The sequence below is a fragment of the Myripristis murdjan genome, chromosome 14 (assembly GCF_902150065.1).
Source record: "Myripristis murdjan chromosome 14, fMyrMur1.1, whole genome shotgun sequence".
Classification (NCBI taxonomy): domain Eukaryota; kingdom Metazoa; phylum Chordata; class Actinopteri; order Holocentriformes; family Holocentridae; genus Myripristis; species Myripristis murdjan.
In genome coordinates, this window is record NC_043993.1 from 21,974,233 (window position 1) to 21,995,179 (window position 20,947).

Consider the following 20,947-nt stretch of genomic DNA (forward strand, 5'->3'; position numbering starts at 1 on the left):
CCTGTTCATGCAGATACGTCGCCTTTCTTTCTCGCTTGTTTGTGATGTCTTGATGGCGCCTTATAAAGGCTTAATTAACTGTAGCTTTCTTGTCAAATTTATGATATCAAAACAGGGAGTTCATTTTGAAAACTGCAACAGCTGTGATCTTATCACAAGATGCCTGTTTTCTAATGATAGCGCGGACCGAAAACAACAGAGACTATATTAAACAAAGAATGGAAATTCCTTCCACAGTAGAGGACCAATTCATTACTGTTCAAATTATGCTAATATGTTGCATAACAGGCAGCTGACTAATATCAGAGAGAAATTAACAGATACACTCTTTCTGCAACACACTTTCTGCAAGGTTTCTGATGCCCATGTCCAATGTTCTTTTTTTTTTCAGCAGTTTAACAGCCTACTTTGACAGCCTTAATTTTAGTCACTTGTCATACTACGGAACAAAGTTTCTACTTTAGTTTTATACTCTCCCTAAAATGCCAGGAGGAGCGCTAATTAGATTTAGAAAGGGGGAAGACGGTTGAGATGATGAAGGGAGGCACAGGGAGGCACAGATGGGAGGAGGAAGTTTGTGAAGCCGCATGGAGACTGAATCCACTCAGTTGAACTTGAGCTCATCATCCTGACGGTGTGATTGTTTGGATCAAAATATGTACACAGGAAAGGCAGAGGGGATAACACACAAATCGCTGCACTTGAAACTGAAATTCCAAGTTCATGGAAAATAAGTCAATTCCTGCACACACGGGATCACGTTAGACTGGCGGTGTAGCAGCCTTTAAAGTTTGAAATTAGGACTCTTCATTGTAACATCCTCATCAGACCATTTTTTTTAAAAAGGCTGGACACATCATCCCTTCAATTTGTGTCAAAACTGAACCGGTGAGGCAGCAAATGCAGACATAAAATAGAAAAAAAACTAGCCTCAAAATCCTCATTTCCATAAACATTCTCACATATGCAGCACATTATGCAGCCCCACTTCTCTTCTGTGTTTATTCACCTGACCAACACAAGCATCCACTTCTGAATTATATAGCTCTCTTCACTTCTATTTATCTTCTATTCATCTATTCACTTCATATTCTGCTTTTGTCAAGGCCGATTAAGAGGTGATCAAGGAGTTTGATTTTTTTAAGTGGGTAAGCAAAGAAGCAGAGATGAACACACACACACACACACACACACACACACACACACACACACACACACACACACAAACATATCTGTGCAGGATGAAAGCAGTAGTCATACTTGCAGAGCCAAGGGCTTCCATCTCATATTCTTGAGAAGGGCAGGAGTTGAGGTGAGTGTGCTCTGTGGGCGTTTCTTCAGTGTCAGAGTAACGCCTGCAGGGTCCCCACGCAACGAGTTCACCAAGTTCTTCAACTGCCAGCCCACCTAGCAAACAGCACAACACACTTAAGGCTGTCCTTAATGTTCCTGAGTCAGGTTGACAATTTAAAAAGGGACATTTCACCTATAACACATTATATTTATATCAAAAACTCACCGTGTGCTGCCTCCAATCCCTGACAAAAAAAAAAGCTTTACTCGCGAGTTTCTGTGGTAAACTTATATTCCAATAATGCTAGCCATCTCTGAGCCAATAGAAAAAATGTCTCTGTAATTTTTGGATTTCACAACAGCAATACTCCATGAAAAGTTCAGTTGACGAAGCCCAGGGCACAGCACTGCGGCTGCCCACTGCTCCTACCAGCTAAGCATGCACCTCTGCGCGTACGCTTGCATTATGCATTATGGATCAAGTATCCCTTTAAATTAGTCATCTATGACATTTCCATATTAATAAATGAAATGTCCATTTTGCTATTCTCTAGTGTTGATCGATATCATGCAAAAGTGTAGAAGCCACAACCGGTTTATGGAAGCTTTTCCTTTACTTTCCTCAACACCTGTTATCTCGTTAGTCTTTTCTACAGAAAAAAAAACTCCAGCGCACAGAGCAGTAAATAATATGTTTTATGTTTCTGACAGCAGCAACAGCAGTTTGTTTAGAATAAACACAAGAGGAAGAAGAAGTAAAGAGCGCCACCTACAGTAACTCAAACTTGATTTACAGCCAACTTTAGAAAATCAAGAACGCACAGATGAATAAATCTCCCAAGTCGACAGCCAACAAAAAATAAACTAAAGTGTAAGTGTAACAACTGGTTGGGCCAATCAGTGTAACTCTGGACATGGGAAAACATTCGTGGTGAGACACATCGTTCCTCAAAGTTTCATCTAATCAGCAGCGTCTGAGAGGGACAGAGGGAACAAACAAAAGCCTGCTTCCCATCTCATTTGTATGGCAGAAATTATTCTACTGATTGTATCCTGAAGCTATCCAAATGGTGGAAAATAATTAAAAATTGTTTGGCTGTTCCCTGTGATTGATAATGTTTGCAATGTCTGCCTCATATGAAGATGATATCATGAGCCAGACAACTGGAGAGGCTGAACAGCACCGCCACGTTCTCAGGCTCAGAGCGAGGCCAGACGGAAACCACAGAACGAGAACGGAGGTCAGCAAACTGTTTGCCGTGGCTACTGCAAAATAAAACGGCATTTGTGGTCAGTCGCTACGGTGACAGCGCACATAATATAGGCCAGTAAAGTGTGGCACTTTCCTGGGAACAAAGAAGATGTTGTGCTGTGTCTGCTTGTGAATAAATGTTAATATCGACCACCAACTAGAGTCCAGAAGTCAGCCCGACAACAGCAGCACCGCTCCGACCATCTTGCTGTGTTGATTTAAATGAGAAACTCTGTTCTACTCCAATTCAGGTTCTATGAACTAAACCCTTTCAGCCCATCATCTGTTAGAAAAGAATAAAGGATAGCAAGAAATACAAGAACTAAATAAATTATCGCAATCTGCAGCTGTCTGCAAAATCTACAAGATACGAGACAGGCGTTGGTGGCTGGTCACTACATGGACAGCAACACACACATGTAAGCATTTAATTCAGTTAAGTTTGGCTGTTTTTTTTAATTGTACAATCCAGAACAATTTTCATAACAGAAGCCAGCATGTGCATACATCCAGCATATTGGGGGGGGTGCCACAACTTGCAAGATTTTTTAGTTCACAGTGGCAGAGAGGAGGCAGTAGTTCTGCAGTTAAATCCTACCAAAACAAAAAAGCCCATCCAATTGGATTGGAATTTCACAAGCAAATAAAGAAAAACATAAATTTACATTTACATTAAGAAAATAATAAGTTGCAGGCACTGTAGAAAACATCTACGTGTTTCTGGCAAAGAAAAACTGATTTCAAGTTGAACAGACCCTTTCAACCCTACATTAAACTAACAATTCATAAGCAGTGCCGTGTTGGAATGCTGTGTTGTATTCACTTAACAACAAATATCCTACAAGTAGTTGACTTTTCACAAGGCAAAAAAATAAAAAAATCTCGCTTTTATGAAGCCCACATTCTAGGCTATTATACCGTGGCATCAGCAATCTCGCCTTAAGCCATCCAGTTTCTTAAAATTGAGGTTAAGTGCTTTTTAAAAGGGGTTACATGACATGTATTGAAAAGCCCACTCAGTCAAAACTTTGTGATAATAAAAAATTGCCACACGATTGGGCAGGAGCTGCAGATGGCTGATTTCAGTATTCTGGTATTTGCTACCAATATCAAGTTATACAGGTTCTAACAAATAAACATACAAATAAACTTTATTATAATTAACTATCTGGTGATGACCAATATCTAAATCTGACAACTAACACAAGCAAAGCAAATACTGTACCCTGCCTTAACTCCTGAGTCTGCTTTTTTCTAGTTAAACATGAGATTGACACAAATTCACTATAATTCTGAAGGACATATTTTGTATCTTTGGAAACCTTGAGATCTCCACAAGAGTTTAAAATAAAGTTCTGTGGGTTTGGACGCAGCAATTACAAATCCCAGCGGTGTGACCATCAGGCCTAAAGAGGGTACAGCAAATCCTTTTTTTCCCATTCGTGTTTCCTTTCACACAAGAGAGACCTCTTGATTTACATCAGATTTTCTTTCTTCCTGAACCGCTTCACGCTGTACGAGGTGCTGCTGTTGCTGTAGTCATTATTGCAATAATCCATGTGTGCTGTGATGGTCGGGAACCGCAGCCCAGCCTGCAGCGGCTGCACACCGACGGCTCTAGTTGACGCTCTTAATGATTATCTCTAAGTTGAATGCAAAGTTTAGGGCCACCAGGCAGATTGTATACTTTGCATATTATCAATCTCCGGGAGCTGTCATGTTGTGGTGAGCGCTGGTGTTGTGAATAGTTAAGACACATTGTAAGTAGGCTGTAACCTAATTTTGACGATATTTGGCAGAAAACACAATCCTGCCCACAGAAACAGTCTTCTGCTGAACCAAATATGCCAGGTCCAGTTCATGGAAAAACATCCACTCTTACTGAGCTCAACTGGACTGGGTTCCAGTTTATCTTCTATATTCCAAGCAGCCTGAGAAACTAGGTACTCTTTGTGCACTGACCTAGCAATCAGTTTGCTCTTTTCTAAGTAATTTGTCATCCTGACAGCTGCTACACAGAAAGTCTTTACAGAGAAAGTGCATTAAGGAGGCCAATAGGCTGATTCGGGCTCATTTTAAGAAACAAAATCCTGCTGTATTCCATATCAAAACAATATTTAAATATCATTTGGCTGTATTTTATCCCCCCAAAATCCCTGTGCACATCCAGATGTGTGTGTGTTGGTGTAACGTGTTTTTAGAGCCCCTGGCTTGTTATTTTCAGACTTTTACTCCTCTCCCTTGGTGAGGAAAGATTGGTTCCTTCTGAATTATTGTCTTGCTGGTTCCTTCCATTTTCTTCCCTTGAGGATTCTCGGTTCTTTTCAGTATTATCAGATTGGTTGTTAAAGGTGATTTGTGCCACACTGGCAACCTTTCCTTGATTGTCTGTAACCTTCTCCATTTATTGGGCATTCCTGCACCACAAGTTCAATTTGTCACTGTTGCCTAGGGTTATTCAGTTTTGATATGCTGTCTTCTTTTTTCTTTACAGTTTGCAAACCACTGTGCCCCACAGAACCACAGGATCCCCCACTGCCAACTTATTTTTACGTTATTTTTGCAAAGTCTGACACACTGCAGTTTGTTGCTTTTTTGCCGCACATAATTTTTTCATTTGGATCGACATCTCTTCCCTCATCAGCCAGAACTTCCACACTGATGTCTGCCTCCTCATGGGGAGGGAAGCTGCAGTCCTGTGATCTTTGGTCTGTATCTTTCAGACGAATTTATCCGAACTGCCCTTTGAGGAATTATAGATCAATCCTGGGTCCCCTTACCGCCTTGCCCTTGTACTATGGGTCTACTGCTATGCTATCTGCTTGTAAGTAGGTACCATAGGGGCTGCAGGGAATTCTGGGTCTCCTGACAAGATGGGATACTGACTCTCTGACCTCAAGCATCCAACTTAACATCAAATCATTTAAAGGATATCTTCTTGCTTGGGGGCCACCATTAGTTTCCTCCCATCTCTCCTGGCGGGATGTTTTTTATGAATGATCAAGCATCAATTTGTCCTCAACTATATGTCACACTGAACGGAATAAGTAATCAGGGTTTTTTGTATAAATGGTGAAACCTGTGAAACTAATTCAGGCAGATAGCGAGATGTGTTGCCCAAAACGTCAGCTGAACTTGCATATTGCCTTCACCAACTGTGCGGGCTGCTTAAGCTGTCAAACTCACCTGCTCATTCTCTTCCTCTCTCCCTGCTGCTGCTGCTGCTGCCTATACATCTGAAACACCCCGCCACCACCCAGCATGCACCTGTGGGCTCTGCTTCTTCAGTTCCGCATGACGGGATGCATTTAATTTCTACCTGCTCCAACTGTTGGCTGTATTTAAATTAAACTGTGCAGGGAGCAATGCAAAACAGAGTCTTGACGCCAAAATAAAATCTGTATTTACATTCATTCTCAGCTAAAACGTTCATATTCAACACATGAGTTGCCGTCTTTCTGTCGCGCAGGCTATTGTTTGGGAGTAGGATTTTTTTTTTTTTTTGTGTTCACTTCCTGTGAAGTTACCATGCTGTGTACACTTGGAAAACAGGCAGCTTGTGAGTGCCATGGCAATGATCAGCAGGTACCTATTGCTCGACTGGAACAGAGCCTGAGGAGCTGCATCCCAGTTTGCACAAATGTTACTAACTATGGTTTAGTTTTGAGCCAAAAACAGGAGATAAACCAGGATAGGGATGCCTACATTTTCAACAGGATTTCCTGCGTCACACATCCCCTTTCAGCTGTTTGTAACTGTCCACTGTATATGAGCAGAAATGTACGGCACACTCCACGTATCAAAACAGAGGGCAGTCAAATATGAGCGTAGAGGAGGGTCTCACCACCGTCTGATGATTGACTTGGATGACTTCATCGCCAGCATGGATTTTCTTACAGCGGTCAGCCAGGGACTGATGGGCAGACAGAGGCAGAGTCGTGAGCTCAGTAAAGCTGCTGCTGCTCCTGTTCACGATGACTGTAACGTACTGTCATGCAACCAAAACTGCAATATCAGTGTGTGCCAACATGCCCATAGCTCTGAAAGAGGCTGGTACTTACTCCCTCCGTGGTTCCAGTGATTACATGCAAACCATCATATGTTGATTTGATGTACATGCCCTGTAGGAAAAAAAACAGTAGGAATACAAATTCATATTTACATTTTAATGCCCAGTCAAACACAAAAACAAGTCAGAAGCAAACACGGGGCTCATTAAAAACACAGTGGTTCAGCTCAGCTGCACGGTCATTTGCAAAACAGACCTGGATCAAAGCATATCTGCGAAGCCTAGCGTTTGTTTCAATCTATTCTTAGTGCAAGACGGGTAGATCCTATATCCTATTTTAATGATTATCCAGTGAAAGACATGGATGTGCATAGGGCTCTTTTCCTATTGAGCTATTTCCTATATTTCCTATTGACACCTCATCATCAGACAATACAAAATGTTACGATAATTACAGGGATGCATTTTAATTTGGCAATTAATGTGGCATAATTTATTAAGCAGTAGGACAGTAGGACCTTGATTACCTGACAAACCCCCTGCTAATGCAAAAGTTGAGCATTTCCCTCCAGTAGCCTACAACATAGTAGCCTAGTGAACTCATTCTGTTGTTGTTGTTGTTACAGGTGCACAAATCACTTTTGCTCTACATTTCACTGAGATATGTGGCGCAAAAGTGAGAGCACGTGGAATTTGTCATAAGCAAGTGGAAACAGCTTTTGAGACTCCCGGCAGCAGATTCCAGCAGTTGTAGTTATTGATTTGTGTGAGAAAAATATCCAAGAAAAATGTATTTGTGAGAAAATAATCTACAGATGTTCAGTTCAAAATTTACTGATACCCACGTGTACCTATTCTCTAGAAGTACATATTCCACTGTCGCAGTGCTCAGTTGTTTTTGCCTCAATAATATTTTCATATCTAACCAACTTAAATGTCACCAAATTTCATGGTGATCCACTAAATAGATGTGGAAATAAGTCCTGTGGTGAAACAAATACTGAGAATTACTTGCAAATACTGTTGGACCCAGGTTTGTTGCAGGGGAGATAACACTCAAAGCTTTCAGTAAAAGGGGCCTAAGTGCACTGCAAATAAACAGACACATGTGCACGTGGATGCACCACACACACACACACACACACACACACACACACACACACACACACACACACAGCATGCCAGTCTCTGAGATGAGTGTAAGAGGTTTATTTTTAGGCCACTTGGCCCTGTGTTCTATTGAGGTTTTATTGAACGGATGAAAGAACTTCCATGGCCCTACAAGCATTTATGCGGGGGGTGGGGCTCTTACTGTAGCCCCGAGCAGCATACTCATGTCTGTGTGTAGGTCACTGCTAAGATGGAGTCCAGCAAAAGGCTAATGGTGATACAGTGGCAAACAATGTGTCTTCACCGCAGCTGAACATAGTCGCTTAGTCTAACGCGTAACCACATACATAATCATGTGCAACCCACACAGCAAATTTCAGCTCTCCTCTGTTTAACAGGTTGACAGGAACAGTGAACTGGTCAGCGGCACACAGTTGTAATGTTTTGACTCCATATTCTTGCTACTTTAAATGTGAAATGACACAGGGGCTGAGGTTAAAAGGCCAACTGTCAGCTTTAATTTCACGGTGTATTCAGCCATAATGTGTGAGGAGTGTAAAGCTACTTTCTGCACCCGCTGAATTCAGGGAACACGGGCAGGTACAGCATACTGAAGTTCAGAAGACAACGTTATAGGAAGGTGGAAGCTGTCACAGTTTTGTGCTAGAAAGTCCAATATTTTTGCCGGGTGTGAAAAAAATCAGCACATGATCATTTGCACAAAAATTTGAACCACATTGAGGCCAATACAACTGTGTGTCAAAAGTCACACTTTCTGTAATCAGCAGATTTTTACATTGTCCTGCATTATTTGTATTTTTGTACTTTACTTTTTGATTGGTAGTTTTTTTTCCTTGGTGTCTTGGTGTGTGTGTATGTGTGTGTTTGTGTTTCTCCCAAGTCCTGTAGTTCCTTGCCCGCTGTGTTTCCTCCTGTACACGTTACTGCCATTATCCTGTTATTTTCTGTGGCTTCGGGTACATTTGGGTGATCCGTGCAAAATTACAGTGGAAAATACTCAAGTTTACCAATCAAAATTTGCACTCAAATGGCCAATGAAGTCACAAATATGAGTGGTAAACTACATGACACCCAAGATTACAAGTTGTGACATACCACCCCAGCATGTGGACAGCTTGAAAACAATGCCCCTGCCTTATTCAGTCACCATCTGTGTAAAAGACCGTAACGCTGACCAGTTCTGTCAGTAAACAAGCAATAGCGATCTAAATAATTTGCTTTGCACGTTCTCTGCTTCTATCATTCAGTGGATCAGCTTCTGGTGCAGCTTCTTGACATCCCAGCAGACCCACTTGCATTGCACATATCCAAACACACTGCTAGCAAGTACAAGTTGCTCTTGTGACATTTTTCCCAGCTCTACAAGCTGATGAGGGCCGCCTGAATGCAGCATTCTTCCCACCTTCTCTGTCAGCTTTTTGTATGTTCCCATCCCAGCAGCTCAGTAAACAGGATACAGTCTACCTGCCTTCGTTCAGTGTTTCTGCTACACGGTCCTCGTGGTTATCCTAGCTCGTTCCCGCCTGCCTGTACCTGTCCTGCCCGCTTGGTGTTTTGACCCAGTTTCTCTGGGACTCTGGTTCTTTCCTCTGCCTGCCGATTTGGTACCTGGACTGCTCTACCGTGGATGACCTCCTTCCTGCGTTACTTTGTGATCTGCCTGCCAACTTCAGTAAAGCTTTTAACAATATTCCTGCTTCTGGCTGTTGTCTGTATCTGAGTCCTGCCAAAATGCCTGACAAAAACACACTGATATTTTAAGTAGACTAAAACCATTTATTAAGTACACTGGAGAAACTCTACTTTTGGGCAGAAGCTATCGTGTAGTGGAGTATGTTTGTGCTTCCTACTTGGTATTGTGCTTACCAAGAGAGAGACCGTCTGTGTGGTATAATGCACATACAACCCTTGGTTATGAAAGAACTACTCCAACGTTTGTTTATTCAATATGTGTAAATATATTCAGTATGTATAATATATATGTGATGAGAGGATTGCCACCAAAATCATCTCGGTGCTTCTGGTAGACAGCTCTGTCCAATGCACATGGTCATGCTTTTGCCTCGTGTTCAGTAAATGTGCAAAACAGTCTTTATCCAAAGCAATGCTCAATCTTTTAATTATCCAGAGTTAGAGTTAGTTTTTTATTCTTTGGTGTATAGATTCATAACCTCTGAAAACTTAGTAAAGTCCATCGTAATTCACCAAAAACTTCACATTTCCCACCAAGAAGAACCAACTGAATGGTGTCCTTTGTTGGATGTTGAAGAAATTGGGATTCTGGACACATCACTGCTCTTTCCAACATGACCATGGCTCTCGTCACAGAGACATAAATTTCCTACAGTAAAGATGAAAATAAACCACAAGGACAAATTTAAATGTTGTGAATATTACTTTTTGATTGAAGTGCTGCAGCACTCCGCATTGCCTGTCATGTTTACATGGATATTCTCTGAAATAGTGGACAATCACTCAGTAGCTGTGCTATGCTCAGGGGACTGCCCACTGTGAAATCCAAACAGTCTGAAAAATGCCTGTTCTGAAAATTTCTAACAATAATAATAATACATTTTATTTGTATGGCGCTTTTCTTTGTACTCAAAGACACTTAGATAAAATCACATGAAATAAGCAATACTAGAAAAAAATTAAGTAGATCGATTAAAACAAATTTGATAAATTAAAACAGTTTGGTTAAGTTTAGGCAGTGCTTTCCTCAGGTTGAAGTTAGGGTAAACAGGGGTAGATGCATTTCTTGGCAGGGAGACAAAACTTGGCGTAACTCCAGAGAGTGATTCTCAGAGCAGTGGGTGTTGTTTTGGGAATAATGGGCTGTCGGACTAATAGGCTTTTTGTCCAGTGGGATACTTTTCAGGCTATTGGGGTTTCGGAATAATGGGTCCGTCTGACCAACGGCATGGCACCACAGCTAGTTTGACCAACAATGCTGACATCCAATTTTCTGTTTAGTGCCAAACCTCTCGTCACATATCGAGCAAAGTGACCAATGGACCAAACTCTCAAAAAGTTGTTGCAGTCCTTCTAAGGCTGAGCGAAGGTCAGACATTGTCTTACCAATCCCTCCGTGGATTTTATGTTGGCTAGCTGGACAACCTCCAAATGGGCAGCCTGGGACACCATGGGATCCGAGGACAGAGAAATGATGTGGTCGCACACTCCAGACAAAGTCTTACACTGAAGGAGGAGACACGAGGATAAATGTCATCTTTAATTGTGGGCATTTTAGCTCCATTTACAGCAGATGAAGTGGAATAAAGCGGGCAACTCACCACATGCAGGATTTTGTTCTCTGTCTCGTACACAGAGCAGTCCTGTGGAACATTAGGAGAGAGCTGTTACCTCAGGAGAACGTGTCAAAATGGAGTTATTATTGGTATTTCTGCTGTAGGTGGATGTAAGCAAAGACCGAACAGCTTGGCACCTATAACCCCCAGTACGCCCACACATACATGCATAAACACAAAACAAATGAGTCACCGATGCAGAAGCCTGTCTCACCCCCCCTCCCTCTATCTCTCTCTCAGCCTTCATCTATCTCTCCCTTCCTCCCTCTTTCACTCCCACCTTTCATTTTTCCTACGATTATTTTTCTCTTAACTCCTTATTATCTCCCATGCTGACTATCCAAAGACAAAAGCTATGAAACATCATTTCTGTGACATCAGATTATTTCCTGATCTTCCAGGTCCTTAATATACTTACATGCCTACATGCATAAACAAACACAGTGACAATGATATCTAATCTGTGACATCAAGAGAAATTGCCAGTAAAACATCGACACAGCTGCCTTGCTGAGTCATTGTGTGCATTGGATAATCACATTTTAACAGTTTAACATGATTAGGACATAGCCTGGGTGTATCTGGCATTTTATTATTATTAAACAGTATTTTTTTTTACTTACGTATCAAGGTGCAAATACAAGGCAGCATCTGAAACCCTGCTTACATTTTTTTCTTGAAATCAAATATTACGCAACTAATTTTCTTAATGTTTTGGCTTTGTGACCAACTTGAACAAACATTACTCATATGCAGAAGTGTTTCTAAACCCACTGAAAACACTTAAGTGATGCAATTTGGCAAACTTCATATCCCTCTAATATTCTCATATAGGGAGTTGGGTTACTCTAATAAAAAGGTATCTATGATATTTACCTGTTGTACAATTGTGGTGAGCTCCAGACACAGCTGGATCACATTGTTGCGTGTTATGGAGTAGTCTGCCACTGCAGCAAATGGAGATCTGAAAAAGAAGTAGCACCTGAAATGAACCATTAGATCACTCTTCCTTTGAGCCTAACTCGCTGGTAAACACGCTGCAAATGCAATGCATCTTGGGATAACATTTCCGAGCACAAATACTCTCACTTGCTGTTTCTGAGAAAGCGATGAGGACATACAGTGAACAGCCTTTCATGGACCACAATCAATTATCTGTAATGCATTGTTACTTACTGCACATTGTGCTCATAATACACACCACCATACACACAGACACACACACGTGTTCAAGGACACACATGCGCACACATGCAAACATGCACAAGCACACACACATTTTCTTTAATTTACACCCATCTATTGTAGAGCTTTCAAAAGCAGTTGATTGAACAGCTTTCAGGGACTAATATCGCCTCTTATACATATCATTTGCATAAATCAAGCAAACAAACAATACTTTGATATGAATAAATAAGGCTTTAGTGGCTAGTATACATATTCTGTAATATATAAAACAACCGCTCCATCACAAAATATCTTAAGACTCAATAATAGCTCACACTGAGCAAAGTTTAAACAACTAAATTTAAGGGACAACAGGTGCCAAGAGCAGCTTGGCACTTCAATAGGTATGTGCAAAAATCTGTTTTTGCAAATCTGAGTTAATCTCGGCTACACATGGCTAGATGGTTTATGCAAAACACCAGAATTCAACCGTGATTTGGGGCTCTACATAAACTCAAACCTTAAATTCAAACTTGAATATGAGGCTATAGCACTCATTACAAAATGGCCACAAAAATAATTTCTAATATTGACCATATGCCCACAACCATAAACATGAATGGAGCTACTGTCATTAAGAGGTGCGCCTTTAGTGTTAAAAACCTAAAAGTGATGTGAAGTGTGTGCAAGCCATTTTGTGTGTGTGTGATGCATTTCCCATATCAAAATCAACCTGATAAAGTAAAATGCAAACATGCAAACGATTCCCAAGCACCAAAAACATACATAGCAATATTCATAATACAAGCACACACACATCCTCATGAATCTGTAGTTGACTGCTTTGGCACAACAGTTCATTTTAACAACTTTTCTCTTTTCTTTTAGAAATGGCTCTTACAAGTAATAATACACACACACACACACACACACACACACTCTGGCAAAATTACAGAGACTCATGAGAGGATAAAGTGAACACATGCTCAGTGCCTTTAAGCTTTTGCTCATCATTTCTTTGTCAGTTGATTGTTCCTGGAAATTATATAATTATGACTTTAAATAAACCACAATTCACTAAGTACAGCCAGATAAACCATGACATTGCTTCATTCTAGTCAGTGTTGTGCACAGGCGTTTCAACTCTATTCATTTGAAAGTGGCACAGCGTCGCAACAGGTAAATTGCAGCCCATGTGAGGCAAATGTAAAACTCAAAAACTCCTATATGTTTAGTCTAAAAGTTAATATTCTGGACACTATGGTGGCCCTGAGAGCTCAACGCACTGCAAACAAAACACAAGCAAATTATGAAATCATCCTCATCGATTTGACAACACACATGCAGCATAGATACATACATACAGAAGAGTTATTGTTTAAAGTAGCAGCACATTTTCTAAAGGCGTATGTGTTATCAATTTGATGAAGATGTTTTCTTGATTTACTTATTTTTATATATCTGCATGTGTTTTCTTAAGCTGCAGTGTGTTGAGCTCTAGGGCCACCGTAGTGCTGAACGCCACTTTGCTTCTGATGTTAAGGACTGTTGAGTTGTGCGGTTCAGAGTTCAGGATTAAAGTTGGCATCTGGCTTGCATTACAACATCCATATCTACATCCAAGTACCCACGTGAGAGTGTTGCAATGTATGTAATGTATTTGTGCATGTGTGCATGAATGAACGTGTCAGTGTGTATTTATGCATGAATCAATGTTTTCACACACACACCATGTGTTTGATTACGGCTGGATGTGTTTTGGTTACATCACTTCAGCACCACATCAGCAACTTTTTCCAAATCTCACCTATCCAGCCACGCCAGGAGGCTTTTGGCAGCGGCGATGAGATCCACCACGGAGGTAAGGAAGTCGTTGGGCAACTTGCGGGTGGCGCGGCCATCGTAATGCCCGCTGCGACGCCTCCCTGTGATGAAGTTCTGCAGGTTTTTGGCAGACGCGTGGAGCTTGTGAGACAGCGTCTTCAGATTCTCCGTCTCCAATCCGTAATTCTAAAGGAGAGGGGAAACTGCATTTGCTTTGTTTGGCCAGGCTTTCATTGTCTGCTTTAATTGCACTGCGTTCCAAGAATGTCTCCATCATGAACACTCAAACAGCTTTTTTGTCTCCACACGGAACAGCACCTTGGAGATGATTTGGCTGGTAAACAAAAAGAAACAAACAATGAAGGGACCGTGTGGGGGACGAGCCCACCTTGTTGCACTGCAGTGAAGATCCCGCTCATATGATGAACATGTGGCGAATAAAACCGCCGACCCAACCGCCCAGCCCCACTCCCCTCCAGCTGTCACTCTGCATGTCTAGGGGAAAGCAGCACATTCATTACCCACAATGCCACAGTGCACGTGCAGGCCTGTGGGCGTCTGTCATGCCAGGGTTTCTTGGGAGGGGGGGGATGCGCAGCAGGAGGGTGAGTAATCATATTTAATACAGCAGTGCCTGAGAGACTTAAAACTAAATCCTAGTTACATAAGGGGCTTTGAGGCTGGAGCATGGCCCCCCGTGCAGCGATGCAGGATGAGAGGGCTTTAGATTCAGATAACATCTGTGACCTCGGTCCGCTCACTCCCAGTTCAATCTCTCTCCGTTTCTCTTGGACTAAAACACATCCTTTTCCCCCTCTATCCCAACTTCTCTACTCCATCGCTCATTTGATTTATTTTCATCACCTGCTTCGCCTGTTGTATTTTCTCAGTCTGATTGTTTAGTGCATCACAGCTGCCTGAAACCATCTCTGAAGGTGGTGTGAACTGGTGATTAATCTTGGGCTTCATCGAAGATCATTGCGGCTTGTTTTCTGACTGAATCTGAAGTTCAATTATCGGGAGCAACTGTCCCTTCAGCATGCAGATAAAAATAGGGCAAAAAGGAGGACAACGGCCTCATGTAAGAAATCATCAGGGTGGATAAACAAGTGGACATCACACCTCCAACCAACACTAAGAATAACTCATATTCATAAACTAAGAAAGGGAGCGTTAATATACAGTATTAAGTACATACTGAATGTGTTATAGCAGGATTTCCCTACTGGCTCCCAGTAATTAAACTGAGACCTAAATGTACAATTATTGTCTCAAATGACATCTGAAAGTTTGATAAACAATGACTGAATTAACATTTAAACTTTTTCTTTAGAGACTGAGGAAAGGCCCTCATTTTCAGTGGTGCTGGGAAACAACAACAACAGCAGCAGCAGCAACTTACAATCAGATTTAGAAAGATTTAAAATCTGGTCCTGGAATTACAACGGTAATAATCAGCCTATTGTCAAAATGCTGCACAGTTCATTTCAAGCGTGCAGAGCACAGAAGCAAAGCGCAGTCTTTCCCGGTTTGAAATTAAATTTGGGGACCTGGAGTGCAGGCCAGATATGATGAACACAAATCAACCATCCAAGCCATCAACGATGAGATATGAGATGGTAATTTATTAAAGATGGCTTTGTAAATGAATAAGTTCAAGCGTTGGTCACCCCTCAGAGACAGAGAGAGCCAGCCAAGCTTATCATAAAGTAGATAACAATGTGCGCTGTAGTTATCACCAGTAATAAACCTTACAGTGCAAAGTGGAAAACACCATACATAGGTTTAAGGGTGGTGGCAGATCCATAAATTAGGTCGCCACAATCCAAAACCAAAAAGGCAAAGATAGCTTCAAATACTCGCCTTATGTTGAGCCTGCAGAGACAGGACTTTCTCCTAAAAAATCCTGCTTTTGGCTTTATCCTTTAAGACTGTGTATGTCAAAATTAATGTGAGCTTTAGATTAAAAACAAACAAAACATGAACCAAAACCTGTGTTGGCCCACCCACCATGGGGAGGCCTCATTTAGCCGATTAGGATTTTATAAGGATCCCCATTAGCCGAGGCAGAACAGCAGCTGCTCTTCCTGAGGTTCACACAAAACACCAAAGCATAACAAATAAGACATTTACAAACAAAACAACCACATGAAATCAAAATCAGAAAAGTATAACTAATATTCTGTCTCACAAATGTATTACTATACATATTCTCACCCATTTACATGTGAAATCTTACATGTTTATATACTTATGAATGTCCTATTCAAATTTACAAGGTGTTTTTCCATGTAAAGTACAACAATTAACAAAATATGAAAAATATATAATATAAATATAAAACAATAATAAAATATAAAACAAATATGAACTTAAATAAACAGTATATAAATATGTGGTATATCAATAGTTTTTCTTGGGTGCTACCATTTACCAGCTTAATTACTTCATATTTCCTAGAAGAAAAAAAAGCCCATGCCTTCAAGCAAAGATGGAGTGATTTGTAAAAATGAACTGAAGACTCTTTTTAAAACACATTTGTATGGTAGGAAACTGTAATATCCCTTGGCTAATTCAGGTTCAGTCACGAGTTCAGCAGGAAGACACAGAGGGTGACGAAGGTTTACTCCTTGCTATTATGAATGCAACCCTTTGACCTGGATCACAAGGTAACACAGGCAGCGTCACCGTGGTGGCATACGGTGTGGATACAAGGGGTGTAAGTGTAACAAGCCGAATACATATTACACTGCCACTACTTCAGCAGCACTCGTATGCATCAGCCCCATCAGCAGAGCAGTAGTCTATCATGCTGACGTACACAAAACTTGCCGGTTTGAGAATGATGGGGAGAAATCACCCCAAGAAGCTGCTGTAATCCATGTTAACACAAGTGACAGCGGCAAGATTTGCCTGTGGAGAATATTTTGATTACACTATTAACTTTGGTCAATTTGCTCTGATTTATGAATCTGGTGACCCAAAGCACTTTCAATCTCTGTGGTAAAGGTTAAAATGCTCTTGGAATATTTGCAAGAATGTTATGTTTGCTTTGCCAATAATCTTAATCACTAATTTTCTTGAATGACTGTCACGCCGATCATGCAGTTATGAACTGGCTGTTGCCTCCAGGAACGAGCCGGAGACATTAACGATGACGCAGAAATTAAAAAGAAAACTTATGAAGCCATCAGTGGGTATTACTGATTGAGGCTGCGCTTTTATGGATGTCACTCAGTCTCTGAATGATTCCCTGCGCAGTTAGCAGGCTTCATGGATGAAAAATCGATACTCATGATAATTTGCTCCGCGCGCTGTCACTGTCAGGTAAACTCTTATCTCCACAATGCCAGCCATGTTTTCACACTGTTGGAAACAGGGGTACAGAGGGAGTCCATTTGTGTCCCCAAAGGTACAATCTGCACAAATGAACTCTCCAGGGCTAATTACTGGACCTCAAAGTAATAATGTGAACCTTTTACAGAGTCAAAAGGTACTTATGTGTTCCCAAGCAGTAAAAGTACATATATGATTCGTTTCCTCTAAATGTTAAGGTACAATATCAGGAGACAGAGTTTGTTCGGCCAAATACAATGAATGAATAAATGAATACATATATACATAAATACCTAAATAAATAAATAAATAAATCTACCTTAAATCATCATTTAAGGTAGATTTTAACTTGTAGGCTATGGTTGAGCGGTCTTGAAATGAAATAAGTTGTCGATTTTTGGATATGAAAAATAGGTGATACAATTATCCAGTCAATACTGTGGTTATAATGCAGGAATAAGACTGATCTCTATAAAAAGGTACAAACCACAAATCTGCAAATAAGTACCCAGTGTCAAGAATATTGTGTGTTTGACATTATACAGCTGTTTCTGAAAAGCTTCCATGAGCCCGGGTTGTTTACAACAATTTTCGTCAAACAAGACAGGGTAGCTGGAGTGAAACCATGACGCCCACCATCACCAGGATTATGTGGAGCTATGTTATGGAGCTGGGACTCACCAGAGCACAGAGCAAGTCCACGGCCTCCAGTATGAGCTCCTGATGACCGATCCTGGACACCCCCAGGTCCTCCAGCTCCTGGTGGGTGATTCGCAGCAGCTGGTCGCCCCCAACCTTCTCCCTCTCAAAGGTCTTGATGTACTGCTGCAGGCAATCATCCAGCCCTGAGGGAAGGACGCAGCGTGACAGCAACACTCTCAGGAGGGATCAATGAGCTTCAGAGTTAGCTTGCTTGATTATCTGACAAATATAAAAACCTCAAGTCACATAACTATTGTTACACTGTTGTTGCCCAATCATCTCCAAACCAAACTGTACAAAAGTACAAATAAAGGCTCGGTGCAAAGGTTTAGAAATAATAATACAATAAAAAAATAAAAAAAATAAAAAAAACTTGGATCTGATCTGGCTACATCGAAATCCAGACAAAATTGAGGTTTATTTAAGGCAAATGTCTAACAAAAACAATTAGACATATGCATTGCATACAGTTTTCTATACACACTAATGTTTTACAGTTACATTTGAATTGTCTGCACATTATGATATTACAGATAGCTAAAGCTGCAGGTTTTTTTTTTTTTTTTCAGCAGACTTTCTAATTTTGGTCCTCAAATACTGACAGCTGTTTGGGATTAAACATTTCTCCATCACAGGGTGCCAGTATCTTAACTGCTAAATTTTCAGAGATATTTTTTTGTAGTTTGATTGACTTTGATAGCGAGCATATGCACCTCAGGCGAAGATATTACTACATGAAAAAAATCAGATAAAGAAAATTCTTTGTATGTAGTCTAAGTGTTGTGAAATGCATTAAAATGCCAGAAATCTGGACGATGAGAATATCGACCATGACAAGTTTATTTGTTTTGATAGTCAGATCTCTAAATTAGTCCAGACCAAATCAGGCTGGAGCTCACAGGCATGGGAGGGCACACCACTTTGTTCACTAATGTTGAGGATGAGGCTGAGGAAGTACAAAACCCTTGAGGTTCATGCCAAGTCTAATGAACCACAGATTAATGTAACACTTTTAAAAGCCTGTCTTGAATCTAATATTTTAATGTCAAAACATAAACAATAGAGTGAATCTTAGCTTATATTTTCTGACTGGATAAAAGAGTTTCTAACTTAAATTTTTTTGAGAACTGAGTGGCATTCATCGTTCTTCACCACATCACAAAAACATCTCCCCTTTGAAATGGCATAGTCTGTCTTTAAAAAAAAAAAAAAAAGTCATTTAAAAGTCCATGTCCCCAGTTCCAGTGAAATCTATGCCTCTTCAAAGCAAGAAATCAATAAATCTAACTTTTAATGTATTAGTATACCCAAGTGTCACCGGTGTCCTCGATGCTCACTCCAGCTTTCCTTTGGCCACCTAACAAAAACCCTGCGAGCGGCCCTATGGCGATGTATACAGAGCAGTGTTGGTGTGTTCAAAGAGTAAGCCTTGTTAAGCATTCCCTATACACACTTTCTGGGTTATTCTGTTAGAGTCTCTCTCACACTCTCTCTCTCTCCCTTATTCACAACACTTATACTGATCTCTTCCTTTTATCGCTCTCCCACACAAAAAAAAAAAAAAAACCTGAATCAATCAAATACATGTGATCCGGTCTCGGTGTATTCCTCGGCCTAAACCTAATCAGGCATTCAGCTCAAGTTTAGCTGGCAGCTAAATGATGGAGAGGAAACATGGGCAGTTTCATGGCTTTGCATAAAATTTAAAGGCTTAAGTAATCAGCCTCTTTACTAAGTTAATTGAGACTCATTATGTCAATGAAGTATTCCCCGTGTTGCCATAGAAACCATGAAGCAGGGTTTTGGCAGGGATTCTCCCTGACTGCAGGACAAAATAAACAAATAAGCGATGAGAGAAAAAGGGCATGGTGCTTTCAAAAAAAAAAAAAAAAAGTGAATACACGGTAGCACAAACTATCTAGCCAGTGTAGCTCGCTGCTAATTTAAATGAGAATAAGCGCTCGATTCAGAAAACTCCCATCGGCTTGGGGTCGTGTATCAGTACTGATGAAGATGAACAACTCTTACAAAGGCAGAACACCCTGTTTTTTGCCCTTTTTATTTATTTACATTGTATAATTTTATTTCACAATGAGCTGAGACTCATCTATCAGCAGCTGTACTACTGACAATGAACACTAGTATTTATTTAAAATTCTCAAACTTTATATGGGCAAAACAAGAAATCTTGGTAATGCTTTTTCCTCTCTAATAGACAAAGTATTTAAAGGAATGATGAACTAAAATACGTAATTTTTATTAATAAGATTTATTAAAGTCTTAATGAAAGGTGTTGAAATCGTCATGAAACTGTGAGACTCTAAAGTACTTTCTGTGTGGAGAGAGGCCTATCAGCGGATTTCTCCTGAGCCAAACTATCACTTTTGCTGGCAATTAAAAAAAAGTTTCCCTCCCATGTAAAAGCGGAGTGATCCAATCAGAACATGACCTCAGCGGTTATCGCTTCCGCCTCCGTTTGATTGACACTTCAGCTGCACCTGTTATCTCCTGCTAGCCTCGGCAAAGGTAAGTAACAGACACTGTCAGCTTGTTGGCACAACATGACGATTTTCTGCTTAAAATCCCGGACATGAATCCAACATTTTACTGAGGACTGTTTTAGCATTTAATCAGAAGAGGCGAGAGCTGGGGAAGCACTTCAGTCTAACATGGAGATTTATCTGGCAACAGCATCAGACATGGACTTTCTCACCTCAGCTCTGCTACTAGAAGGCTTCAAAGTTTTTAACAAGTGAGCTCTACAGCAATGTTACCTCGGAAAACATTAGTTAACATATTGCTGCAGTGCTAGTAGGACCTGTAATTATTTCAGGTAATACTGTTACCCTACAAGGGGAATTAAAGCCGTGCTGGAATGGATTACTGTAGAAAAGCAGCCCAAAAAACTCCATTTTGTTAGTGTTA

The 20,947-nt window shown here is 40.7% G+C and overlaps 1 protein-coding gene across 2 annotated transcripts in view; it reads right to left on the reverse strand.

Moving 5' to 3' along the window:
- LOC115371880 (connector enhancer of kinase suppressor of ras 2-like) overlaps positions 1 to 20,947 on the reverse strand; it is a 38,753-nt gene that overhangs the window by 14,847 nt on the left and 2,959 nt on the right. For both annotated transcript variants that reach the window (XM_030069472.1, XM_030069471.1), the window contains exons 2-9: positions 18,002 to 18,165; positions 13,968 to 14,170; positions 11,870 to 11,957; positions 10,979 to 11,020; positions 10,764 to 10,883; positions 6,607 to 6,666; positions 6,390 to 6,458; positions 1,261 to 1,407 (exon numbers count right to left, since the gene is read on the reverse strand). In XM_030069472.1, coding sequence (XP_029925332.1) covers positions 1,261 to 1,407; positions 6,390 to 6,458; positions 6,607 to 6,666; positions 10,764 to 10,883; positions 10,979 to 11,020; positions 11,870 to 11,957; positions 13,968 to 14,170; positions 18,002 to 18,165 — 893 coding nt within the window. The remainder of the gene's footprint in view (positions 1 to 1,260; positions 1,408 to 6,389; positions 6,459 to 6,606; positions 6,667 to 10,763; positions 10,884 to 10,978; positions 11,021 to 11,869; positions 11,958 to 13,967; positions 14,171 to 18,001; positions 18,166 to 20,947) is intronic.